This window comes from Erythrolamprus reginae, chromosome 2, assembly GCF_031021105.1.
Source record: "Erythrolamprus reginae isolate rEryReg1 chromosome 2, rEryReg1.hap1, whole genome shotgun sequence".
Lineage (NCBI taxonomy): Eukaryota > Metazoa > Chordata > Lepidosauria > Squamata > Dipsadidae > Erythrolamprus > Erythrolamprus reginae.
Window position 1 is genome coordinate 185,594,010 of NC_091951.1, and position 27,847 is coordinate 185,621,856.

The following is a 27,847-nucleotide window of genomic DNA, read 5'->3' on the forward strand; positions in this document are numbered from 1 at the left end:
TTAAATGCATATTGCCTAAAATTTGATACACAATTTTTGTTTCTATATTGCTGTCTGTACCTCAATGTATTTTCTGTATATATGCTTGTAAATAGAACTTTATTATTATTATTATTATTATTATTATTATTATTATTATTATTATTATTAATAATAATAATGTTTATTTACAATGCCCTTTTAACAAAGAGCACAACAGCATGTTAGCAATAGTACTTTTTAACAGAGCCAGCGGTTACAAAGAGTCAGCATATTGCCCCCAACAATCTGGGTCCTCATTTTACCGACCTTGGAAGGTGGTTTTATTTTTTCCAAAGGGCAACTGGACTTTCTTTATTTTTCTTTCAAGACATTTGGCTTCTCATACAAGTTTTAAAGAAGCTTCTTGGATGGAAAGTGAAACATCTTCAAGGAAAAACAAAGGAAGTCAGTCCAGTTGCCTCTTGAAAAAAAAACCCTTTTGGGTCTGTTCCCTTCTGTTTTTCTTTCTAAAACTTGCCAGGGCAAAATTTAGTCCTTGCAGAAAAGCTCTCATGAAACTTTGTCCTCCTGAATTCCCTCCTCTCCTCACTTCTTCCCCACCCCACCCCCGCCACCCCAAAATCCATTCAGGTTGCTGGATAAGTGAAAAAAAAGCCTGTGACTCCCCAGCTTGTGAGTTTCGCTCCACCGCTGCCATCACTTTGTCCTGTAGGTGCCACTCCGATCTGTGTAATGCAAACATCAGCTATGCCAAGCCTGAAGACAGACCTGGTAAGAAATCTGGAGGTCAGAGGTCAGGGAGGAAATGCTAAGTGGGACGTCGCGGGGAGTGGGGGGAGGATGGGGAAAGATTTATGGGTCGGAAGTGGAAGTCACAGAAGAACACCAAGGTCACCAAGGTCATATGCACCAATGACAAACTCCTTGTGTAGCAAATCACACTTGGCCAATAAAGAATTTTATTCTAGTCTATTAAAAATAAATTAAATTAAAGTGTCAGGGAAGTTATGGATAGAAGAATCCTCATGTCCCCCCATCTCTGACCCAGTATGTATTATGCAGATGCTCCATTACTACTACTACTCTTCCTCCTCCTCTTCCTCTTCCTCCTCCTCCTCCTTCTATTTTTTTTAATTTAATTTAATTTTATTTTATTTATTTAATTTAATTTAATTTAATTTAATTTGATTTTTATTTTATTTTATTTTATTTTATTTTATTTTTTATTTTATTTTATTTTAGTTTATTATTTTATTTTATTTTATTTTATTTTATTTTTTATTTATTTATTTTATTTTATTTTATTTTATTTTATTTTATTATTTTATTTTATTTTATTTTATTTTATTTTATTATTTTATTTTATTTTATTTTATTTTATTTTATTTTATTTTATTTATCAGAACTTATGCAAGTAGCAGGTATTAGTATAAACATAAACATGAAGAAAGTAAATACAGATAAATAAGGACAATAGGACAGTAGGACGGGGAAGGTAGGCAGGATGGTGTGCTTATGCACACCCCTTACAGACCTCTTAGAAAAGGGGAGAGGTCGATTGTAGCTTAAGGTGATTAAAGTTTTTGGGGTTTGGGGAAGAAACGACAGAGTTAGGTAGTGCATTCCAGGCATTGATCACTCTATTGCAGAGGTTGCATTTTCTGCTGTTGAGTCTCTCGAGCAGTTTACATTGAGTTTGAATCTATTGTGTGCTTCTTCTTCTTCCTCCTCCTGTTTTTATCTATTCTCCTTGCCCTGAAAATTTGGAGCGTCTTTGATTTATTCCCTCCTCCCCTTCCCGCAAGCTCACCAAGAGATGCAGAACTGGATAGGTGGTGGGAGGTGCTGAGAAGAGCATTTTAACTCAGAAGAGACCTTGAGGGTGCCAAGAGAAAGCCCACATTGCCAGATCTCTGAGTCAGGCTGATAAATGCATACCAAAAGAGGGGGAGCTGCCTGGCTGCTTTCAGGAGAGGCTTCAGGTGAAAAGGGGGGATTGTTGGTCCCAAGCAAAATCTCCCTTTAAAGAAATGTGCGTAGCCCATTTGGGACTTCCAGTTTGGCTGACATGGAAGAGATGGGAATCCTTGGATTTAACTCTTGCTTTGTTCCTTCTCTAGTATATTCTCTTGGGAATATTCAAATTTAGAGTGTTTTTCAAATGAAGCTTCTGCTCAAATGCAATCACTTTGCTGGAAGGAAGGAATCAGTTGGTGAAGCAATAGAGTCTGGAGGACAGAAGGAAAAGATTATCTCTCCAGCTCTAATGAGATGATACAATATTGTCAACCAGTTTTGGGGACCTTAGCAAAGAATGGTTTCCCTGCAAAAGTTGCCATTGAATTGATTAGGAAGATAACCATAGTTCAGGCAGAACATGACAAGGCTACAAAAATGGTGGATGGTCTTAAGCATAAAATGCATCAGGAAAGACTCAATCTGTATAGTCTGGAGGACAGAAGGAAAAGGGGGGACATGATCGAAACATTTAAATATGTCAGGGGGTTAAATAAGGTCCAGGAGGGAAGTGTTTTTAATAGGAAAGTGAACACAAGAACAAGGGGACGCAATCTGAAGTTAGTTGGGGGAAAGATCAAAAGCAACATGAGAAAATATTATTTTACTGAAAGAGTAGTAGATCCTTGGAACAAACTTCCAGCAGACGTGGTAGATAAATCCACAGTAACTGAATTTAAACATGCCTGGGATAAACATATATCCATCCTAAGATAAAATACAGAAAATAGTATAAGGGCAGACTAGATGGACCATGAGGTCTTTTTCTGCCGTCAGTCTTCTATGTTTCTATGTTTCTATAGAGCATGGAAAGAAATGGTATCATCTTCCCATTGTGAAGCTAGAAAGTTTGGATATTTGTTTCCTCTTTGAAGAATGCACAGAGAATGATTATCCTCTTGTGATAGAGAAAACCTACCAACAAAACTATTCATAAAGATATCTGGAATAGTTCATTTAATCCTATTTATAGGATGGTAGGGCTTTCTGAGACAAGAAAGAGGGACAAGGGATTAATACAAACGGGAGTAAATTCATTCATACACATTAATGCAGCTTCCTCCAATTTGTTGCTCTCTCTGGGTTATGCTGACTGAGAATTCAGGAAGCTGGAGATTGGATACCACTACATTTAGGCTTTTCATTTGGAGTGACATTGAAGGGGTTAAATTTCATAGAAGAGATTGGGAAGTCTGTATATTAAAAAGATGACTATCGTGATCTGGCAACCTAAGAATTCTATTCTGCAACTTCTCAAAGCCAACTTATCAGAGATTCTGTGACATCCTCCGGTCTCCCTCTTTTCTATCTTGTCTTGTGAATTAAAGAACCTTCCTTTATTTGGGGTAATATTTCTTGCAGTTTTTAATTTGACACAGAACCTGATCCAAAGATAGAGAGAGCCAAAGAAAGAAAGAAAGAAAGAAAGAAAGAAAGAAAGAAAGAAAGAAAGAAAGAAAGAAAGAAAGAAAGAAAGGGGAGAGTGGGGAGAGAGAGGGAGAGAGGGAAGTAGCCCCTCCTAACCCCTTGAAGAACATTTCCACTCTTTTCTTCTGGGCTGGGAAAATATCCATAGACCCCTCACATCCTGGACCCAAATTGTTCTACACTTCTATAGGGCACTGCACACCAAAAGTACTAGACACAAGGATAATTTTTCCCCCAAATGCCATCACTCTGCTTAACAACTAATTCCCACAACACTGTCAAATAATTTACTAAGACTGTATAACTATTATTTTTCTCTTCCCACTTATTACTATAACCATGTTGCTTGTATCTTTCAATTTATATTGTGTTTATTTGTTTCCTAGTACAATTTGATAGCTTAATAGTAACATTGACTATCACCAAATGTTGCATCTTTTTATTCTTGATGAATGTGTTTTATTCTCCTTATGTATACCGAGAGCATATACACCAATAAAGAATTCTATTCTATCCTCTCTTCTCTCCCAATCTCCATTAGCCCTGTGCTTTTGAAGCTGTTTGTCTTCTGCTGATACCAATCTCCAACCATCCTTGACATTCCCCACCCTGGTATTTAAATTAGCCCCATATTCAAAAATAATTGAGTAGAACAACGATTAAAATGGAGTTCCACCTTGAACTTTCTCCTTATTCCAGCCTTCCCACTTAGGACTTTACAAAAAAAGAAATATTATCTATCTATCTATCTATCTATCTATCTATCTATCTATCTATCTATCTATCTATCTATTTATTAGATTTGTATGCCGCCCCTCTGCGAAGACTCGGAGCGGCTCACAACAGTACAAATCCAATACTTAAAAACAATTTAAAACCCTTAATATAAAAGCAATCATACATCTCATACAGACCATACATAAAGCGGAAACGGCCCAGGGGAATCAATTTCCCTATGCCTGACAACAGAGGTGGGTTTTGAGGAGTTTGCGAAAAGCAAGGAGGGTGGGGCAGTCCTAATCTCCGGGGGGAGTTGATGCCAGAGGGTCGGGGCCGCCACAGAGAGGGCTCTTCCCCTGGGTCCCACCAGACGACATTGTTTCATCGACAGGACCTGGAGAAGGCCAACTCTGTGGGACCTAACCGGTCGCTGGGATTCGTGCGGCAGAAGGCCATCTCGGAGATATTCTGGTCTGATGCCATGAAGGGCTTTATAGGTCATAACCAACACTTTGAATTGTGACCGGAAACTGATCGGCAACCAATGCAGACAGCGGAGTGTTAGTGTAACATGGGCACACCTGGGGAAGCCCATGATTGCTCTCGCAGTTGCATTCTGCACGATCTGAAGTTTCTGAACACTCTTCAAAAGTAGCCCCATGTAGAGAGCATTACAGTAGTCGAGCCTCGAGGTGATGAGGGCATGAGTGACTGTGAGCAGTGAGTCCCGGTCCAGGTAGGGCCGCAACTGGTACACCAGGCAAACCTGGGCAAACATCCCCCTCACCACAGCTGAAAGATGTTTCTCTAATGTAAGCTGTGGATTGAGGAGGACACCCATTGCAGACCATCTTTGAAGGGGGCAATAATCCCCCCCAGGGTAATGGATGGACAGATGGGATTGTCCTTGGGAGGCAAAACCCACAACCACTCCATCTTATCAGGGTTGAATTTGAGTCTGTTGACACCCATCCAGACCCCAACAGCCTCCAGGCACCAGCACATCACTTCCACTGCTTCGTTGACTGAACATGGGGTGGAGATGTACAGCTGGGTATCATCCGCGTACTGATGATACCTCACTCCATGCCCCTGGATGATCTCGCCCAGAGAGATATTAATCGCTCACTTCAGCATTGGGCAACCTAAGTGTTGTCTGTCATTCATGTTCACTTTCTTGGTGGCTGAGCAAGCACATTTCAAGCAAAAAAAAGAGAGAGAACTAGATTCTTCTAATAAAAGTCCTTATAATTCCCATTTCCCCCATTCTGCTGTTTTATCATCCCTCCAATGTGTATAACACAAACAGACACTCCCATACGCAGAGCCTTCTGTAGTGTTGTAATGCCATATTATGGCCTTCAAACCTTCAAAACCTATGGGGAGGACATAGGAATGTTGGCTCAGAAGGAATCGGCTGCTTCTTATAGGGAGGGAAATGTCCTTTCCCCTGCTTTAATTTTAATTAAAACTTCAGAGGAAAGGGTTAGGAGAGGAGGATGGCGAAGAAGCTGATATCGAGGATGGGCAGAGAGATTGGAGATGGACCTGCAGAGGCCTATAGGCACCTGGAAATGTGGAGGAGGGCCCGAGACTTTGAGCCAAGATGCTTAGCAATATATAGAGCCATTATATGGCAAATGGGTTTGAAAGAGATTTGCTCTGGTTTCTCGGAAACTTGCTCTCCTCCTTTTTCTCCCATTATAATATGCCATCTGTGCTCTCTTGTTTTATCTCTGCAGCTGAGTCCTTGCCTAGTGCCACCAGGATTGCCTGGATCATGGTAACCTGCCTACTGATCCTCCTTTGTTTCTCGGCATTTCTAGGTATGGCAATTTCAAATAAAGTTGTTTTTTTTTAAGAGTTGGCCTGCACAAAAGCCTTGACTTTGAGATAGAGGAAGTGAAGGGGAGTGCATAACTGCACCATTGTGCCTACTATCTTATTTATTTATTTATTTATTTATCTATCTATCTATCTATTTATTTATCTATCTATCTATCTATCTATCTATCTATCTATCTATTTATTTATTTATTTATTTATTTAATTAGATTTGCATGGCGCCCCTCTCTGTAGAGTCGGGGTGGCTCACAACAATAACAAAGACAAATCCCATTATTAAAAGCAAGCATACACACAAACATACCATGTATAAACTGTATAGGCCCGGGGGACATGTCTCAGTTCCCCCATGCCTGATGGCAGGGATGGGTCTTAAGAACTTTACAAAAGGCAAGGAGGGTGGGGGCAGTTCTGATCTCCAGGGGGAGCTGGTTCCAGAGGGCCGGGGCCGCCACAGAGAAGGCTCTTCTCCTGGGTCCCGCCAAACGACATTGTTTAGTCGACAGGACCCCTGTGCTACTGTCTTTTTATCCTTTCTATCACTACTTTCTACTTACCGTGTTTCCCCGAAAATAAGACAGCGTCTTATATTAATTTTTGCTCCCAAAGATGTGTTATCTCTTATTTTCAGGGGATGTCTTGTTTTTTTTTTAATTGTGTCCTGTATCCTGCTGCAGCAAAAACTCATCCAAACATGCAGCTGCAGGTTGGATGCATGTTAGATGTGTTTTAAATCTGATTGATGCAGCGTTTTGGGATGCAATTTATGGACAGCAGTGTTATATATGTTCTGTTCGGGAATGTTGCGAAACGAAACGCCTCCTGCGTCTTACTTTCAGGGGAGGCCTTATATTAGGCAATTCTAAGAAACCTCTCCTATGTCTTACTTTCAGGGGTGACTTATTTTCGGGGAAACAGGGTATGTTACGTTAATAATAATAATTTAATAATAATTTACTGGATTTGTATGCCGCCCCTCTCCGTAGACTCGGGGCAGCTAACAACAATGATAAAAACAGCATGTAACAATCCAATAATAAAACAACTAAAAACCCTTATTGTAAAACCAAACATACACACAAACATACCATGCATAACTTGTAATGGCCTAGGGGGAAGGAATATCTCAACTCCCCCATGCCTGGCGGTATAAGTGAGTCTTGAGTAGTTTACGAAAAACAAGGAGGGTGGGGGCAGTTCTATTCTCCGGGGGGAGTTGGTTCCAGAGGGCCGGGGCCACCACAGAGAAGGCTCTTCCCCTGGGGCCCGCCAAACGACATTGTTTAGTCGACGGGACCCGGAGAAGGCCAACTCTGTGGGACCTTATCGGTCGCTGGGATTCGTGCGGTACTAGGCGGTTCCGGAGGTAATCTGGTCCAATGCCATGTAGGGCTTTAAAGGTCATGACCAACACTTTGAATTGTGACCGGAAACTGATCGGCAGCCAATGCAAGCCACGGAGTGTTGAAGAAACGTGGGCCAATCTTGGAAGCCCCACGATGGCTCTCGCGGCTGCGTTCTGCACGATACAAACTATAACTCCATACTTGTTTGACAAATAAATTAATAAAATATAATAAATAAGCTCCCCTAATGTCTGAAACACCCCTGAAAAATTATGGTAGCAGCATGTTCCATTATATGGAAAAGATATAAATACTGAGAAGACTCAGAGAGTGAAATTCGAGAGTAAAACCAAAGAACCCACCATCTGTGTATGCTGTTGGGCATGTAGAAAGTCCCTGATTCAAGTTTCAGCACATTTTTCAAATAAAGTTGGGGAAAAAAAACCCTGGTGAAAATGTTGGAAAACCTTGGCCAATGTGCTGACACCACTGAGCTAAAAGGATCAGTGATCGAATTCAGTATAAAACAGGGCTACTATTATTTATTTATTTATTTTATTTTATTTATTCGATTTTTATGCCGCCCTTCTCCTTAGACCCAGGGCGGCTTACAACATGTTAGCAATAGCACTTTTTAACAGAGCCAGCATATTGCCCCCACAATCCGGGTCCTCATTTTACCCACCTCGGAAGGATGGAAGGCTGAGTCAACCTTGAGCCGGTGATGAGATTTGAACCGCTGACCTACAGATCTACAGTCAGCTTCAGTGGCCTGCAGTACAGCACTCTACCTGCTGCGCCACCCCGGCTCAATCTAAAAACTGGGCTGCAAAAATCTGAATGACTAGCAAACTGTTGAGTGGTTCAGTGGGTTTTTCTAGTTGAAATATAAGGGAGCTTCTTCTATGATCATGGTCAGGACAGCTTCTCTGCCCTGTACATTTAATTTAATTTAATTCAATTTAATTTGTAAGCCCCCCAATCCCTGAGGATTCAGGGCAATTTACAGCAATGATTATAAAACAATATAAGCAAATTAAAACATGTCATAATAATTTAATTTAATTCAATTTAATTCAATTTAATTCAATTTAATTTATAAGCCGCCCAATTGCTGAGGATTCAGGGCAGCTTACAGCAATGATTATAAAACAATATAAGCAAATTAAAACATGTCATAATAATAAAAAAAATATTTCATAATAAATAGTTAAAAACATTTCATAATGATAGAAACCGTACAATATAATCACTACATTACATCACTACATTTATAAACCACACATCCCAATCAATTCATGTCTCGACTGGATAGAGAAGTGACTATTATTATGGGCCCCAGGCCTGCTGGCAAAGCCAGGTTTTTAAGGCTTTTCGGAAACCCAGTAGGGTGGAGGCCATGCGGACTTCAGATGGTAGTTAGTTCCAAAGAGCCGGGGCCTCCACAGAGAAGGCCCTGCCCTACAGGCCCACCAACTGGCCAACTCTGTGGGCTCTAATCAGTCATAGGGAGGTATGCCACAGGAGATGGTCCCGTAAATACTTTTATTTTTCCCCTGAATAGCAAACTTGGGGTTTTTTTCAAATAGATTACCATTTGCCTAATTTAGAGGGGATGTAGCAAAGGGAAAAAAAATATACAGAGTATGTCACTGAGGAGGAAATGTCTTTCTGTGACCTTTTAGTTCTAAGGCATCGGAAAGTTCATGCAGCGCTACTAAGACCAAAAGAAACTGGAGAACTCAACAAAGTAACGACAGGCTCAGAAGTAAAGGACGAGAAAAAACTGCCCAGGCTAGAGGTTCCGGATCTCCAATTCATTCAGGTATGATTCCATCTGGGGAGGAGCCAAGCCACTCAGAGTCAACACCACTAGGCCTACCAAATCCATTGCCAAAACAAAACAGATGACCCCTATATGGCAAACATTGGAATTCCTGTATCTGTCGCAGTGTTTCCCAACCTTGGCAACTTGAAGATATCTGGACTGGCTGGGGAATTCTGGGAGTTGAAGTCCAAATATCTTCAAGTTGCCAAGGTTGGGAAACACTGGTCTAGAGGTCACCTGGAACTCTGCAGGCCAGAGGTGGTAGTCCTACCATAATTTATTCTGCCCTCCTCCCCCTTTGTCAATCTTAATGCCAATGCCAAGATAGCAGTTGTTGGGGTGGCCAGAGGCAGGGGTGAAATGTCCCCGGTTCGCTTGTGTCTGTCGGTCATAGGAGAGTGGGTCGCAAAGGGAGCACGAGGCTCAACCCACCCAGATGATTTCTTTTACCCTCTGTGTATGCACAGAAGGCTTTGTGCATACACAGAGTGTAAAAGAACCCAAATGGCGGCATCTGGGAAGGTGGGTGGAGCCTCGCGCTCCTTTCACAACTGGTGGGTGGTGTTATGTCCAGAGGACAGTTAGGCCTTGTACCCGCCCCATACTCTTTGGGCGGGAAAATACTACAAGGGGATTGGTTGGCTCAGCCTGTCAGCCCCACATATATATATAGCTGCCAGGCACAGCCATGTTGTCTTTTGTTTCTGTTCTGTAACCGTTACCCCTTGTTAATAAAGAACCGTTACTCACAACAAGAGTGCAGTCCCTCATTCCAGCAAGGATTCAACATCTGGCGGAGCCTCGCGCTCCCTTCACAACTGGTGGGTGGAGCCTCGCGCTCGCTTCACAACTGGCTCTTCTACAACCGACAGGAAAGAGTGAATCGGGAGCATTTCACCCCTGGCCAAAGGTTTCCTTCACATGCCTGCCATTCCAAATAAGGAGGTTCTTCAGTCTGGCAACCTGGTGATCCCACAGAAGTAATCCGGGACCAAAATATAAAGCTGTAAAAACATGTGCGTTTAACCAGAGTGAGTTACCTGCCAGTACAGGTAGTCCTTGATTTATGACCACAATTGAGTACAACATGGACGTTGCTAAGTTAGAGTTTTGCCCTATTTTACAATCTTTTTTCAGTGAATCACTGCAGTTGTTAAATTAATATCAATTAATCTGGCTTCCTCATTGATTTTGCTTGTCATAAGATTGCAAAAGAGGATCACATTGCCCTGGGACACTCCAGCCATCATTAATGTGGGTCAGCTGCCAAGCATCTGAATTCTGATCACCTCATGGCATTGATGCAAGGGTTGTAAATGTAAAAAGGGACATGGACATACCGTGTTTTTTGGGGTATAAGACCCACCATTTTCCTTTCTAAAAAAAGGGTAGAAATGTTGGTGCGTCTTATACTCCGAATACAGCCATTTTTGGCCTCCTGAAGCCCCGCTTCCCATTTTTGTGAAAGATGGGCCACTTTTTCACAAAAGTGGGGTGCACAGAGGGGTTGAAAGGCCTTCAGAGTACTCCTGTGGGCTGGGGAAGGCAAAAACAGTAGTTTTTGCAAAAAAAACCCAGGGGCACACAGAGGGTTTGGGAGGCTTACTGGGTACTTTCTGGGGTCCGGGGAGGACAAAAACTTTCTTCCTTTACTTACCTTTTTGAAATCTTGGTGCGTCTTCTACACCGGTGCATCTTATAGTCCAAAAAATTTGGTAAGGCACTTTTTTCAGTGCTGTGGTAACTTCAAGCAGTCACTAATTCAGTGGTTCTCAATCTTTTTTTTATTATTATTATTTTTATTTGTTTTTTTTTTCAAATATAACATTAAAAAAAAAAGACATACAGAGAAACATACACATACAACATTTGGGAAATACAAGTTTCCCCACTTTTTATGTGTTCGATCAGAGAATTTTACTTCTTTCACATAGTATTAATTTTTGAATTCTTTTATTCGACATGTTGCTTTGCTTGAATTTTTATTTATTTCTTTGTTGCTCTTTCCTTTAACCAATCATAAAATTTTGCCCATATTTTATAATAATCTGAATCTTCTTTTCCCTCTAATTTTTTAGATAACCTGTCCATCTCTGCACAGTCCAATATTTTTTAATTACTATATTTTCTTCCGGTGCTTTGTCTATTTTCCATTGTTGGGCATATGCTATCCTGGCAGCTGTTAGTATGTGTATAACTAAATATCTTACCTCTTTTTCCATTTTTTATTAAAAATACCCAATAAATACAATTCTGTTTTTTTTTCAATTTCTTCTTTTACTATTTCTTTTAACCAAGGTTCTCAGTCTTTTTAATGCCGCGACCCCTTAATACAGTTCCTCATGTTGTAATGATCTCCAACCATAAGTCTAGTGCCAATTCTCCCAACAGATCTTTAAGCTGATTGGCAGGAAGGTCAGAGGGACACTCCCACTGTAAAAGCCTCATTGGTCGGATTGTAAAAATATGTTCCAAGGTGCCAGAATGGAAGCTTTAGTTCCTAACACCATGAGAAATTTGTCTTTTCCCATGCTTAGGTGACCCTTATGAAATGACCCTCAAAGGGGTCCCAGCCCCCAGGTTGAGAACCACAGCAACTAATTCACCGTTGTAAGTCAAGGACTACCTGTATCAGCTGGAAACTAGCTTTATCTATAACAGCTCTGCCCAAGCTGTGAATTTTACTACAAAATTCCCCAACCAGCAGAGCAAATATCATAAGGCACAGAAAATTAAAGAGATCAGTATGGAAAGAGTTTGTAATTTCTTGGTACACTTGAAAAACAAGAGTCTTCTATTTGAAGCATTGACAGGAATTTAACTAACCATTTCCCCTAATTCTTTTTGGAATAGATTATCCACGAAGGGCAGCTTTCTAAACTGTGGCAAGGCACCTTCAGCCAGCAACCTGTGGCCATCAAGGCCTTCCCACCTTTGTGCCACCAACAATTTGCATCTGAGTGGGCCGTGTACAGCCTCCCGTTGATGAACCACGAAAATGTGGCACGCCTTGTGACTGCTGGATATGGGGGACCAAGTGAAGAACATGGTGGTCTCCTGGTACTGACACTGTACCCACTGGTAAGAGCCGTGGGCAAGAGTGGGTGGAATTGATTGGAACTAGGTGTTAAAAAAATAAAAGTGATCTTGAATGTGTCTACGTGCAGGGAGCTAGTTTGGATAAGGCACCAGGTTAAGGAGACTGGGAGTTCTTGTTACGCCTTAGCTCTGAAAGTCGGATGACTTTGGACCAGTCACTCTTTCTCAATTCAAATCAGTTCACAGGATTGTTGTTGTGGGGAAAATAGGAGGGTGTGTTGCAGAGGTTGGAGGGCTTGTTGCAGATTCATGGAAGTTGCTTGAAAAGAAGGTTTGGGTACAATTTTTTTTATTGTTTTTCACACCTTCCAATTTTCACACCTCAAATTAAAATATCATACAATACAATATCAAATGCCAAATTCTTAGTCGAATTAATCAAATTTTTCTAATTATTTATACAATTATTTCTGGTATATATCATTCATCCTGTGCTACATTCTTTCCAAATGCTATCATCTGGATTTTAGATAATGTTCTTCGCTTTCATTTATATTTAAAGTGCTATAGCTCTCTAGATTTCTCTTGGCTATTTGCTATTTTTCCTAACTATGCCATCGTGCTTCAGTCCATTTCTAGCGTTCTTAGAAAACACATTCCTACTTTCATTTGGAAAAAAACCCCACCCCTCATTTTATTGTAAGTGCCCTTAACAATAGAAAATATCCAAATTTATGCCTCTTTAAAAGCCCAGGAAGGAAATAATTTTTTTTTAAAGAATAAAAGAAAAATAAAGAAAGAAAAAAAGAAAGAAAAAAGAAGAGCGGAAAAGAAAAAGAAAAGGAAAAATAAGGTTTAATGGTGGACAGGAACACATGGCATGAGTTCCTGAACAGAAAAGGTGGACCACATGCTTCCAGATGTTGGGTGAAGAGAAAAAGGGCTAAGATGCTGAGAGTTCCTTGTTTTATGCCTTCTCTTGGGCCTCGCTATGGGGGGGGGGGAGGCTTCTGCTCCTGTGCAAGAAATGTACTCTGATTGGCTATCAGACTCCCATGGAGCCATGTAAGGGCAACTCTGTAGGTTGCGTTTTTGAGTTCAAGTTTGGCTGAGCCTTGCTGGGTGATGGTGTAATGAAAGGACTTTGGGTAATTCCTAATAGGGTTCTGTCTGCAGGAGGTAGATCTTTGTTATGTAGAATAGTCTGGTCCAGGCTATTAACAAAGGTGGGGGGATGAGTGAGCTGGGCCATTCCTTGATGGCACATTGACAAAGGTGTGGGCTATTACGAGTGAGTCTTTTTGTTTGTTTGCTTGCTTGCTTGCTTGCTTGCTTGCTTGCTTGTTTATTTATTTACTTGTTTGTTTGTTTGTTTGTTTGTTTGTTTGATTGATTGATTGATTGATTGATTGATTTTTATGCCGCCCTTCTCCTTAGACTCAGGGCGGCTTACAGGATTTTAGCAATAGCACTTTTTAACAGAGCCAGCATATTGCCCCCACAATCCGGGTCCTTTTTCCTGCTTAAAAGCATATTTCCGGAATATTCAATATATTTATTTTATTTTATTTTATTTTATTGTATTTTATTGTATTTTATTTTATTTTATTTATTTATTTATTCATTCATTCATTCATTCATTCATTCATTCATTCAATCAATTTTTATGCCACCCTTCTCCTTAGACTCAGGGCGGCTTACAGGATTTTAGCAATAGCACTTTTTAACAGAGCCAGCATATTGCCCCCACAATCCGGGTCCTTTTTCCTGCTTAAAAGTATATTTCCGGAATATTCAATATATTTATTTTATTTTATTTTATTTTATTTTATTGTATTTTATTGTATTTTATTTTATTTTATTTATTTATTCATTCATTCATTCATTCATTCATTCATTCATTCAATTTTTATGCCACCCTTCTCCTTAGACTCAGGGCGGCTTACAGGATTTTAGCAATAGCACTTTTTAACAGAGCCAGCATATTGCCCCCACAATCCGGGTCCTTTTTCCTGCTTAAAAGCATATTTCCGGGAATATTCAATATATTTATTTTATTTATTTATTTATTTATTCATTCATTCATTCATTCATTCATTCATTCATTCATTCATTCAATTTTTATGCCACCCTTCTCCTTAGACTCAGGGCGGCTCACAACATGTTAGCAATAGCACTTTTTTAACAGAGCTAGGCTATTGCCCCCACAATCCGGGTCCTCATTTTACCCACCTCGGAAGGATGGAAGGCTGAGTCAACCTTGAGCCGGTGATGAGATTTGAACCGCTGACCTTCAGATCTACAGTCAGCTTCAGTGGCCTGCAGTACAGCACTCTACCTGCTGCGCCACCCCGGCTCAATATTCTGCCTTTTTAATATTTCCTAGGATATTACATTTTTCTAGGGCGGATGCTAGCTTCCTACCAAAAAAAAGGAAGGAAAAAAGCTATAGCTGGGCCTCGGAGGAGCCTATTATCCAAAATTATTCTGTAAATTTACTTAATCCGGACACAAACCTTCACCATAATCATGAGCGGTTGAATGTTGATGTCAGATGTGTTTCGGCCTAAACTGAATCAGTTGCATTTTCTTCTTAAGGGATCCCTACGGAACTTCCTCAGCCATCACATTTGTCCCTGGGATATCAGCATCCGGCTGGGATCGTCCCTTGCCCGTGGCCTTGCTTTCTTGCATGAGGAGAAACGGAAGGAAGGTAGGCAGCCAGAATATTCATCAGGAAGCCCACAGGATGACTCTTTGCCCTGGGGGCTTCCTGACAGACCACTTTGTGACTCCTGAGGCACCACCAGGGGATGCAACCAGCTGGATATCATCCACAGGTAGTCTCCGACTTACAACAATCCATTTAGTGACTCTTCGAAGTTGCAAAAAGGTATTGAAAAAAGCAACTTATGGCTGTTTTTCACACTTGTGACTGTTGCAGCATCGTCCTGCTCACGTGATCAAAATTCAGATGCTTGGCAACTGACTCATATTTATGACTCAATATATTTATTTGGGGGAAAGATCAGAAGCAATTTGAGAAAATATTATTTTTCTAAAAGAGTAGTAGACATTTGGAACAAACTTCCAGCACTGGTAAATCCACAGTAACTGAATTTAAACATGCCTGGGATAAACACATATCCATCCTAAGGTAAAATACAGGAAATAGTATAAGGGCAGACTAGAGGGACCATGAGGTCTTTTTCTGCTGTCAATCTTCTATGTTTCTATGACAGCTGCAGTGTCCCAGGGTTGTGTGATCAAATTTTACGACCTTCTGATAAGCAAAACCAATAGGGAAACCAGGTTCATTTAACAACCATGTTCCCAACTTAACAACTGCATTAATGTCAGTTAACAATCATGGCAGGAAAGGTCGTAAAATGGGGCAAAACTCTCTTAACAAATTACCTCACTTAGCAACGTAAATTTGGGGCTCAATCATAGTCGTAAGTCGAGCACTATCTACATTTATAAAAACCCCAATCCAATGTGTAAATATTATACAGGATAGAGGATTTTATAATGAAAGTGGGAATAGCAATTTGTTTTATAATATTATCTTTTTTTATATTATATTATCTCTACCACTCGGGGAGTGGGGGCGTCTTGGGAGAAGAATCAAATAAGAAAACAACAATTATCAGAAACTGAAGTGGGATTCAGCATTGATAGCCAGGGAAGGCATCTGTCTTAATTACGAAGAGTATTCAATTCTCACAGACTAAATTACTAGATAACACTAGTCAGAGAGTAATACCTAGAAAACCTCCTCCTTTTAATAATTTGGCTGCTGAGATACAAGAGGAAAGGTTGATAGGAAAGCAGCATTGGACCGAGCATGTGCTCAGAGACATTTGTATGCCTTAATTCTAAGAACTCTGTTCCCCCCACTATCACTCCCAAAATATTATTTAGCACCAGGCTTCATGTTCTACTAAAAAAAAAAAAAAGTTGCATTTATGGTTAGTGATGGGCAAACCGAACCCGCACAATTCTGTTATTTTGATGTGTTTGTAAGCTGTATTCTCTTTGCTGAATGTATATGACAAAGACAAACTAGTAAAAAAGATGATTGTACTTCTAGAGATTGACTGATTTGAACATGTATGACCTGGAATGTTTATTTGAACTGTTTCTGTTTCTTAAAGTAAACATGATCTGTGCATCTGTGTGTGTGACTGGATAATTACTCGTATCTACTGCAATACCTTGTTTCTATGTGCATGTCCTTGATAACTCAAGGGTTGCTCTGAACACACCTTAGCATGATTTATGAGATTTTTACTATGACCTATAAAGCCCTTCATGGCACCGGACCAGACTATCTCAGGGACCGCCTTCTGCTGCATGAATCCCAGCGACCTGTTAGGTCCCACAGAGTGGGTCTTATCCGGGTCCCGTCAACTAAACAATGTCGCTTGACGGGACCCAGGAGAAGGGATTAGAATTGCCCCCACCCTCCTTGCCTTTCATAAGCTTCTTAAAATCCACCTCTGCCGCCAGGCATCAGGGAACTGAGATTTTATGCATGGTATGTCTGTATGTATGTTTGGTTTTATAATAAGGGTTTTTAACTGTTTTAATATTAGATTGTTATATGCTGTTTTTATTATTGTTGTTAGCCGCCCCGAGTCTACGGAGACGGGCGGCACACAAATCCAATAAATGAATGAATGAATGAATGAATGAATGAATGAATGAATGGATGGATGATACTAGGCATTGCAGATTTTAACCAAACTTTCCTTACCATGCAGTTTCATCTCATGTTGGGTTTTTTTCCCGTGATGCCAGGCCTGCATAAACCTGGGGTGGCCCATCGTGACCTTAGCAGCCAGAATGTGTTGGTGCGGGAAGACAGGACTTGCGTCATAACTGATTTTGGCTTTGCTATGACCCTCCCTCTGCGACACGAGCAGTCAAGGAAAGATCCTGCAGAAGCCATTATACACAAGGTACCATAGATGACATAGAAGGTCCCAAAGAAATGCATATTGTTGAAATGTAATCAATAGTTCTTTTAAAATTCATTTACTTACATTGAACTTTAAGCCCCAGGCATCTAATATTGAAAACCCATAAAATGACAACAATCATCACGATACAGTTCAGACAATAGTTAACAACAAGAGTGGAACACTTCAGCTAGCTGCTAGCTGTAGTTCAGAAGTTCAAATCTTGCCACCGGCTCAAAGTTGACTCAGCCTTCCATCCTTCCGAGGTGGGTAAAATGAGGACCCAGATTGTTAGGGGCAATATGCTGATTTTGTAAACCACTTAGAGAGCCGTAAAAGCACTATTAAGCAGTATAAAACCCATCTTTGCCATCAGGCATGGGGAAACTAAACATCTTCCCCTGGGCACATTGAATTTATATATGGTATGCTTGTGTGTGTGTATGTTAGTATAGGGGTTTTTCTTAAATTTATAATATTTTAATTAATTGGATTATGTATTGGATTGTCTTTTCACTTGTTGTGAGCCGCCCCGAGTTTTCGGAGAGGGGCGGCATACAAATCCAAATAATAATAATAATAAATAATATATAAATGCTATAATGCTATTGCTATTATTCCAGTTGAGATGCAGAATCAGTATGTCTGATTCCAGCATTGTGTTTGAGATCGGACAGCATCCTGGTAGTTGCATAGAGCTCTTGCCAATGGCACTTTACAACCCACTCTAAGCGGTTTACAGAGCCAGCATATTGCCCCCAATAATTTCAGCCCTCATTTTACCGGACCTTGAAGGGTGGAAGGCTGAGTCAATCTTGAGCCGGTCAGGATCGAACTGCTGGCAGTTGGCAGAATTAGCCTGAAATACTGCATGGCTCTTTCTCATATTGTACTTTTCTTGAGATGGACTACCTACCATAAATAAAATTTGGGCATAACCAGTTCTTGTTCCAAGCAGACATTATACAAAATAATTAATAATTAATAATAATTTATTAGACTTGAATGCCGCCCCTCTCCGGAGACTTGGGGCAGCTCACAACAACAATAACACAATATAAATACAAATCTAATAATTAAAACTATAGCTAAAACCCATTATCTTAAAACAAGCAGCAATACACAATCAACACTCAATATTACAATCATACCCACACATAACTTTTAATGGTCAGAAGGGGGGGCATATGCTAGTTGCCCCATGTGTGGTGACATAGATAGGTCTTAAAGCTCTTGCAAAAAGCATGGAGGGTTGGGGCAGTCCGAATCTCTGGAGGGAGCTGGTTCCAGAGGGCCGGGGCCGCCACTGAGAAGGCTCTTCCCCTAGGCCCCACCAGACAACGTTGTCTGGTTGATGGGACCTGGAGAAGACCAACTCTGTGGGACCTGATCAGCCACTGGAATTTGTGCAGCAGAAGGCGGTCTCGTAAAAAATATGACTTCAGTAACCGAGTTGTCGAAGTGAGTTGTTGAAGCATGGAACTCATTACCGGACTCCATAGTGTCATCACCAAACCCCCAACGCTTTACCCTTAGATTATCTACGGTTGACCTATCCAGATTCCTAAGAGGTCAGTAAGGGGCGAGTACAAGTGCACTAGAATGCCTTCCGTCCCCTGTCCTATTGCTCTCCTATATCTCCTATACCTTCTATTCCTATATCTCTTCTTCTATTCTTTCATTGATATGTTCTATTCCTATATCTTCTTTTCTATTATTTCTTAGATATATTTTACTATGAGTATCTCCTTTATAACCTTCATCATGTATTTTACTATGTATATATAGATATATACCCACTAAAACCCTCATTGTGTATTGGACAAAATAAACAAATAAATAAAGTAGTCTGGTCCGATGCCATGTAGGGCTTTATAGGTCATCACCATCACTTTGAATTGTGTCTGGAAGCCAATCGGCCGCCAATGCAGGCCACGGAGTGTTGGGGAGATATGGGTGTATCTGGGAAGACCCATGACTGCTCGCGTGGCCGCGTTCTGCACGATCTGAAGTTTACAAACACTCTTCAAAGGTAGCCCCATGTAGAGAGCGTTGCAGTAGTTGAACCTCGAGGTGACAAGGGCATGAGTGACTGTGAGCAGGGACTCCCTGTCCAAATAGGGCTGCAACTGGTACACCAGGCAAACCTGGGCAAACGCCCTCCTTGCCACAGCCAAAAGATGGTGTTCTAAAGTCCGCTGTCTGCATCTTTCATTGTTATTTTCCCCTAGGCAGGAGCTCAACGCTACGTAGCTCCCGAAATTTTGGATGAGAACTTGAATCTGCAGGATGTGGGCTCTGCACTGAGGCAAGCGGATGTCTATTCCCTGGCATTGGTACTGTGGGAGATCCTGATGAGATGCTCTACACTTTTCCCAGGTAAAGCATTATGGAATTCCACAATTCCCAGCCCGCATGGCCAGAAACCTTGGCTGAGAATTACAGGAGATGATGTCCAGTAGATTTGCATTTGCAATCATTCAATTGCCAAGGTCCCTTCCAAAGAATGTTGGGAGCTGTAGTTTGATGGGAATTCTCAGCTCCCACAATTAGCCTGCTAGAAAAGAAATGATAAACTGGAACCCGCTGTTCACACCAAAAGCAATTGTTGTTTATGTAGCTAGAAATCATGTCCAGCATTTTAGAGAAAAGTAAATGTGTGTTGCATAACAGGAGGAAACCACTCAATAATGAAAGTTTCAGTGCAAGCTGGAAGAAACAGTGTAAACTATTGTTGCCTATATCACTTTATTCTTATTGTTGGTTAGCTTAAATAGAAAAGTGTTTGTGTGTGTGTGTAAATAAATGTAAAAACACATGGAGAAAATTTATCGATGTGGTACAATCAGTAAAAAGAAATCCTACCCAGATGCACTGCATTTTTCGGACTATAAGATGCACCAGTGTATAAGGCGCACCAAGATTTCAAAGAAGTAAGTAAGAAACAAAGTTTTTGTCCTCCCCAATCCCCAAGAGCACTCTGCAATCCTCCCAAATCCTTTATGTGCCCCTTTTTTTTTGCAAAAACAGACCTGTTTTTCAACCATTTTTGTCAAAAATCAGGCACACAGAGGGTTTGGGAAGCCTGCAGAGTGCTCCTAGGGGTTGGAGGAAGGCAAAAATGCCCCCATTTTTGCAAAAAACTGCACATTTTTTGCCCATTTCTGGCAAAGCCACCCCAAGTTTTCGGAGAAGGGCGGCATAAAAATCTAATAAATAAATAAAAATGGGGTGGGCAGAAGGCTTAGGAGACCTGCAGAATGCAAATGCTCCCGTTTTTGCAAGAAACGGCCCATTTTTTGCCCTTCTTTGCAAAAATTGGGAAGTAGACCTAAACAATCAAAGAGAAGGCAATTTAGTTGGCAGGTTCTTTTGTAAATAGCCACTTAATCCAGGTGGCAAGAAGTAGGGGGAGGAAGCCTTTGCAAACCCTTCAAAGAGATTCCGCCTGAATTCATGCGCTGCAACGGAGGGTGCAAAATTCCTCTCATAGTTTCCCAGATTCTGTACTTTACCCAAGCCTAACATTAAATACAGTTTACAAGTAGTTGACTCACAACCAATGTTCCCTCTAATTTTTTTTCGGGGTGGGCAGAAAAGTATAGTGTCTGAGCGGCAGTCCCCTTGGGACTGGGCGGCATAGAAGTATAAATAAACTAAATAAATAGATAGATAGATAGATAGATAGATAGATAGATAGATAGATAGATAGATAGATAGATAGATAGGTAGGTAGGTAGGTAGATAGATAGATAGATAAATATAATAAATCCTTTCTTTTTTATTAAAAGAAATTAATAATAAAACAAAACAAAACTCTATTACTATTAAAACTAAAACAACCAGCAAATCAAAAAACATAACTATTAATAAAAACAGGTGAGGGCTGGGAGTTTTTTTCTCTGTTATTATTTAAGTGCTTTTACCATATGCTTTAAATCAAGAGTCACTTCTCTCTCTGTTTCTCTCTCTTTCCTGTCATTCTCTGCCTCAATCATTTTCTCATTTCTCTTTTTTTCTCCCCTTTATTCTATCATTTCTCTCTCTTCCTTCCACTCCTCTCTCTCTCTCTCTCTCCCTTCCTTTCTTTCCTTCTCTCTTCCTTCCACTTTTTTCTCTTTCTCTCTCTCTCTCCCTTGCTTTCTTTCCTTCTCTCTTCCTTCCACTTTTTTCTCTTTCTCTCTCTCTTTTCCTTCCTTCCCCTCTTCCCCTCCCTCTCCCTCTCTTTCTCCCTCTCTCCCTTTATATTTATCTCTTCCTTCCTCTCTTTCTCTCTTCCTCCATTTCTCTCTCCCTCTCATTCACTTTTCTCTCCCTTCCTTCCTTCCCTCCCTCCCTCCTTCTTTCCTCTCCACTTCTCTTTCCCTCCCAGCCGGCACGGGGCTTTCCCGCCCCTCCCCCCCGAAAACACAGCAGAGGTCCAAGATGACAGGCAGGGTGAAGCAGGGTGGAGCAATGGGAGGCTCAAGCAGGCAGCCTCCGTGCTTTTCTTTCGGCGGAAGAGGAGGAGAGAGGGCGGATCGGGCAGGCGGGGGGCAGCGCCTTCTACTGCCGGTGCCTTCCCGCCCCCGCCCCCGCGGGCTGGCAGGGGGATGGGGAGTGCGCGCCCATGGAAAAGGGTGCCCAGGGGGGGTATTTTGGGGGGCGCACGTGCTCACGCGCGCAGCTTACGAAGAACACTGCTCACAACTACTTAATGGAGCCCCAAAATGTTGTTGCTAAGTGAGACAGTTGTTAAGTGAATGTTGCCCCATTTTATAACCTTTCTTGCCACAGTTGTTACGTGAATCACTGCAGTTGTTAAGTAGTGAAACAGTTGTGAAGTGAACCTGGCTTCCCCTGTTGACTTTGTTTGTGGGAAGGTCGCAAAAGGGGATCACATGACCTCAGGACACTGCAAAACCATCAAAAAAAGAGGAGTCAGTTGCCAAGCATTTGAAATTTGATCACCTTACCATGTGGAGGCTGCAACAGTTATAAGTTTGAAAAAAATGGTTGTTAGTCCCTTTTTTCATAAATAACATAAATGGTTAATAACATAAACATAATATTATTTTATTAAAATAATAATAATAGACCTCTATTACAGTCAAAGACCATCAATATAATAATAATAATTAAAAAAAACAAGAAAAAACCAAGAAAACAGAACATCCAAGAACCGTTTCAGATTCTTAGAATCTAGACATTTTAGTATCTCTTTGATCCTAGTAGCAGATTTTTGGGTGATAAATGTAGTCCTTGACTTATAACAGTTTGTTGACCATCCCAAAAAAACCTTTTTATTAAAATAAAATAATGCCAGATCTAATGTTTATGTCAGTTGTGAACTTGCCTGGCATGTCAGTTTCAGTGACTGTGATGATGTAGTACCATGATTAGACAGCATAATAGCTCTTTTGTACTTTGTACTGAGCTTAGTCAAAATTTACTACTGTGGTATCATGCAGATGTTCTATCACTACCAGAGCAAACAATCAGAGTTGATGCGAACTGACATTCAGTGATATTTATAGTGCCAAAGTCCTATAAGTTGTTAGTCCCTTTTTCAGTGTTGTTGTAATTTGTTGTTCAAATGGTCACTAAGTGAACTGTTGTAAGTGGAGGACTACCTGCACTAACATCTTGCTAGTTCACTTTTGTGGATGGGTTTGACAAAGGGGATACCTTGAAAATTAGATAGTCCTCATCTGTTTTGAAACTCAAGACTTACTCACTGTTTTCCAACTTTCTTCATGGCTTATGGTCATCATTTTACTATATTCTGTTAGTAATTGTTTGTTTCTGTTTTTGTAAGCCTGGGCTTATGTAATGCACAGGAGTAGCCAGTTATTTTCTGTTTTCTGATGGCTTCTTTTCCAATCTTCTTCTTCAATTTTTCCAAGCGGTGGGTCTTCTTCTAAGACACTTGCATCTTCATTATGTGCCTCAAATAAATAAATTTAGTTTATGCTAAGGTAGACTTTCCCTGTACGGAGGACACAATACTCAATACGTTTTGATTAATTCTTTTAGGGTTTATTCCCTCCCACTGTTACCGTATTTTTCGCTCTATAAGACGCACCTGCTGATAAGACGCACCTAGTTTTTAGAGGAGGAAAATAGAAAAAAAATATTTTGAGCCAAAAAGTAGGCTAACCCTAACACTGCCCTAGGGGAATTGGGAAAATATACAAACAAGCCCCCCTCTCTCTTTCTTTCTATCTCTCCCTCTTTCTCTCTACCTTTCTTTCTCTTTCTCTCTCTCCCTTTCTCTGTCCCTCTCTTTCTTTCTCTCTGTCCCTCTCTTTCTTTCTCTCTGTCCCTCTTTCTTTCTCTCTGTCCCTCTCTTTCTTTCTCTCTGTCCCTCTCTTTCTTTCTCTCTGTCCCTCTCTTTCTTTCTCTCTGTCCCTCTTTCTTTCTCTCTGTCCCTCTCTTTCTTTCTCTCTGTCCCTCTCTTTCTTTCTCTCTGTCCCTTTCTTTCTCTGTCCCTCTTTCTTTCTCTCTCTTATCTCTCCTTCTCTCACTCACTCTCTTTGTATCTCTCTCTTTCTCTCTCTCCTTCTCTATCTCTCCCTCTTTCTCTCTCCCCCTTTCTATCTCTCCTCTCCCTTTCTCTGTCCCTCTATTTCTTTCTCTCTGTTCTTCTCTTTCTTTCTCTCTGTCCCTCTTTCTTTCTCTCTCTTATCTCTCCTTCTCTCACTCACTCTCTTTGTATCTCTCTCTTTCTCTCTCTCCTTCTCTATCTCTCCCTCTTTCTCTCTCCCCCTTTCTACCTCTCCTCTCCCTTTCTCTGACCCTCTCTTTCTTTCTCTCTGTTCTTCTCTTTCTTTCTCTCTGTCCCTCTTTCTTTCTCTCTGTCCCTCTCTTTCTTTCTCTCTGTCCCTCTCTTTCTTTCTCTCTGTCCCTCTCTTTCTTTCTCTCTGTCCCTCTCTTTCTTTCTCTCTGTCCCTCTTTCTTTCTCTCTGTCCCTCTCTTTCTTTCTCTCTGTCCCTCTCTTTCTTTCTCTCTGTCCATTTCTTTCTCTCTGTCCCTCTTTCTTTCTCTCTCTTATCTCTCCTTCTCTCACTCACTCTCTTTGTATCTCTCTCTTTCTCTCTCTCCTTCTCTATCTCTCCCTCTTTCTCTCTCCCCCTTTTTTATCTCTCCTCTCCCTTTCTCTGTCCCTCTATTTCTTTCTCTCTGTTCTTCTCTTTCTTTCTCTCTGTCCCTCTTTCTTTCTCTCTCTTATCTCTCCTCTCACTCACTCTCTTTGTATCTCTCTCTTTCTCTCTCTCCTTCTCTATCTCTCCCTCTTTCTCTCTCCCCCTTTCTATCTCTCCTCTCCCTTTCTCTGTCCCTCTATTTCTTTCTCTCTGTTCTTCTCTTTCTTTCTCTCTGTCCCTCTTTCTTTCTCTCTCTTATCTCTCCTTCTCTCACTCACTCTCTTTGTATCTCTCTCTTTCTCTCTCTCCTTCTCTATCTCTCCCTCTTTCTCTCTCCCCCTTTCTATCTCTCCTCTCCCTTTCTCTGACCCTCTCTTTCTTTCTCTCTGTTCTTCTCTTTCTTTCTCTCTGTCCCTCTTTCTTTCTTTCTGCCCCTCTCTTTCTTTCTCTCTGTCCCTCTCTTTCTTTCTCTCTGTCCCTCTCTTTCTTTCTCTCTGTCCCTCTCTTTCTTTCTCTCTGTCCCTCTTTCTTTCTCTCTGTCCCTCTCTTTCTTTCTCTCTGTCCCTCTTTCTTTCTCTCTGTCCCTCTCTTTCTTTCTTTCTCTCTGTCCCTCTCTTTCTTTCTCTCTGTCCCTCTCTTTCTTTCTTTCTCTCTGTCCCTCTTTCTTTCTCTCTCTTATCTCTCCTTCTCTCACTCACTCTCTTTGTATCTCTCTCTTTCTCTCTCTCCTTCTCTATCTCTCCCTCTTTCTCTCTCCCCCTTTCTATTTCTCCTCTTCCTTTCTCTTACTTTCTCCCTTATTTTTTCTGTTTTTCTGCTTTGGGCGGTTTAGGGCCCCTCAAACCCCGACGACCTCGCCCCCGGATCCTGGCCGGGACAGGGCAGCTTCCTCTGACAGGCGCCGCGCGGGGCCGAGGGGGCTCAGCAGGAGGCGCAGCGGCGGGCGGAGAGAGGGAAGGGGGGGCAGCGGCGTCCCTCCTGGCCTTGGCGGGCCGCCCGACCCTCCCCACCTCCTGCAAACGCGGCGGGCGGCGGGGGGAGAGCGAGGAGCTGGCTCTGGTGGGCGCGGGGCTTGGCTGGCTGGCTGGCGGGGGGAGCGCCGCTGGTGGTGCGAAGGGAGACCCTCCTCCGGGAGGGAGGGGGCCAGGCAGCAGCTAGCCAGCCGAGTTCGCAGCCAAACTTTGCACAGGCGGCGGCCGGCTGCGAGCGACTGGCTGGGTTTTGGGTCTTCGAGACCTCCCCGCCTCCTGAAGCGATTCCCGTAGCCTTCCCAAAGGCTCGGAACCGCCAACGCTCCTCCGGTGCCGCTCCGCCTCCTAAACCTGCGGGGTGGAGGCGTCCCCCGGCCCAGCACTTCCGGAGGCCGAAAGGCGCGTCTCTCTTCGGGGTTGGGAAGAGGAGAGGCGGCGACAGAGGCGGCGGTCTCCAGATGAGTATATCGCCGCCCCCCCCCCTCTGCTCCAGCGCCTCCCCCCCCTCCCTGCCTGCATCTTCGCTCCATAAGACGTGGCTGATTTTTCATCCTACTTTGGGAGGAAAAAAACTGCGTCTTATGGAGCGAAAAATATGGTAACTAGGATTATAGTCCTAATGATATCCAATTTTCTTAATATGAAGGGTATAGGTCAGTGGTGGTGAACGTTTTTTTCCTGGAGGCCCTCTGGAGACTGGAAATGTCCTGTTTCCTAACTTCTGGTAAGGCCAATAGACTTCCCTAGAGCTAGGGGAGGATAAAAATGCCCTCCTCCATCCCTCCGGAAGCTCTCTGGAAGCCAAAAACACCCTCCCAGAGCCTCTGTGCAAGCCAAAAATCAGCTGGCTGGCACACATATGCATGTCGGAGCTGAGCTAGGGCCACAGCTCACGTGCCAGCAGATATGGCTCCGCGTGCCACCTGTGCCACCCGCGCCATAGGTTCGCCCTCACTGGTGTAGGTAATTCTTTTTTCCCCAAAGAATAAGAATAGTTTGATTTTTTTTCTCCAGAAATGAGAATATGCAAACATCTGCTCACTTCTTCCAGGTTGTTTTGGGTGAGCTCTTATCATAACCAGATGCTGAAATCCAGAGGTGGGTTCCTCCCAGTTTAAACCAATTTGCCCAAACTGGTAGCGAATATTTTTTTGTGATTTTTTTAAAAAAAATTTCCATGTAGGGGCAGGAAAGAGAGCAGGATTCCTAAAACCCCTATTTATCTGCTATGGCTACAGTAGCAAGTCTGAGTCCCATAGCTATCTCCACCCACCCACCCCGCCCGGCTTCTCAGTCTCAGTTCCAGACTGGGGGGAGAGGTACGGAGGAGCTTGAAGATAGCTTTGAAGAAGGACATCAGCTTGGCCCTGATTGGGGATGCAGGCGGGAAGAAAGAAATGAAGATAGCTGCACCTGGCTACTATAAAAGGGGAAAAGAGAAAAACCTCCTTCAGGTTTTCAATATTTGATTAGCGTATCCTCTGGTCATAATAATAATACAGTCGAGTTCCATTAGTTCACCGTGTCTGTTTCTTGACGGGGTCTTCCTGAAAAGAACTGATAAGATGAGACTTCAGTGCTGGTCGAGCCAAATGAGGTGACAGCTGGGTGGGTGGGTGGGTGGGGGAGCAGTGGTTTCTCTTCCTTTCGTTCCCCCCTCCATGCTACTTGCCTGCCGTTGCTGCTGCCAAGGCCCCAGGCACTGTGTGTGTGTGTTTTTGTTGTTGCAAGATTTAAGGCAAAAGGACAGGAAGGGCAAGGTCAAAACCCAGAGCTCATATGTTGGCAGCCTCCAAGATGAAGTCACCCTTGCCTTCGATATTTTCATATCCCATGTGTTGGTATGCACATTTTAAAAAAACAATGAAGCCTGTTTTTGAGAGGTCCATGGTGCTTTCTGAGCTTGGTTATCATCATCATAATCATCATCATCATCATCATCATTATTATTATTATTATTATTATTATTATTATTATTATTATATAACACGGGAAAAACTTTTAAACTATAGTCCTAATCTAACTAATAGAAATTTACAATTAGAGAACGACACTCCAACGATAAATATGAACTTTACGTCGTAAGGATACGATACACCAGCTGTTTGCTGGTCCTATTCTCAATCTTCTCTCTATATGCTCTCTCTTCTTTTACTTAGCTTTTCTCTTCTCTCTTTCTCTTTCTACCCCTCTTTTTTTTCTTTTCCATGCTCTTACTTTTTATTTCCCCTTTTCTTCCCAATGTAAATATATATACTATTTTAGAATTGCATACTTTAAAACTGCACGAATTTATACCAATGACTAAATAGACCTTTTGTTTTTTGTATTCCCTTCCCCCATTTATTTGTAATAAAAATTATTTTAATAATAATAATAATAATAATAATAATAATAATAATAATTTATTAGATTTGTATGCTGCCCCTCTCCGAAGATGTTTCATTATGCAAACTAGGCAGGGATGGGCCTCAAACCGGAATGCCGGGAATGCTGTACCAATGGCGGGAATGGAGCGCGTAGGCTCGTTCCATTGCCGCCCAGCGTGCACATGCTGTGCATGTGCAACCGACGTGATTCCAGT

The 27,847-nt window shown here is 41.8% G+C and overlaps 1 protein-coding gene across 3 annotated transcripts in view; it reads left to right on the top strand.

The window, feature by feature from the left end:
- AMHR2 (anti-Mullerian hormone receptor type 2) overlaps positions 1-27,847 on the top strand; it is a 43,726-nt gene that overhangs the window by 6,895 nt on the left and 8,984 nt on the right. Inside the window, exons 2-8 of one of the 3 annotated variants that reach the window (XM_070736041.1) lie at positions 613-753; positions 5,889-5,972; positions 9,023-9,162; positions 12,019-12,246; positions 14,803-14,917; positions 17,008-17,168; positions 19,400-19,547. In XM_070736041.1, the coding sequence (XP_070592142.1) occupies positions 613-753; positions 5,889-5,972; positions 9,023-9,162; positions 12,019-12,246; positions 14,803-14,917; positions 17,008-17,168; positions 19,400-19,547 (1,017 nt within the window). The remainder of the gene's footprint in view (positions 1-612; positions 754-5,888; positions 5,973-9,022; positions 9,163-12,018; positions 12,247-14,802; positions 14,918-17,007; positions 17,169-19,399; positions 19,548-27,847) is intronic. The other 2 variants (XM_070736042.1, XM_070736043.1) reach the window with 2 other exon arrangements.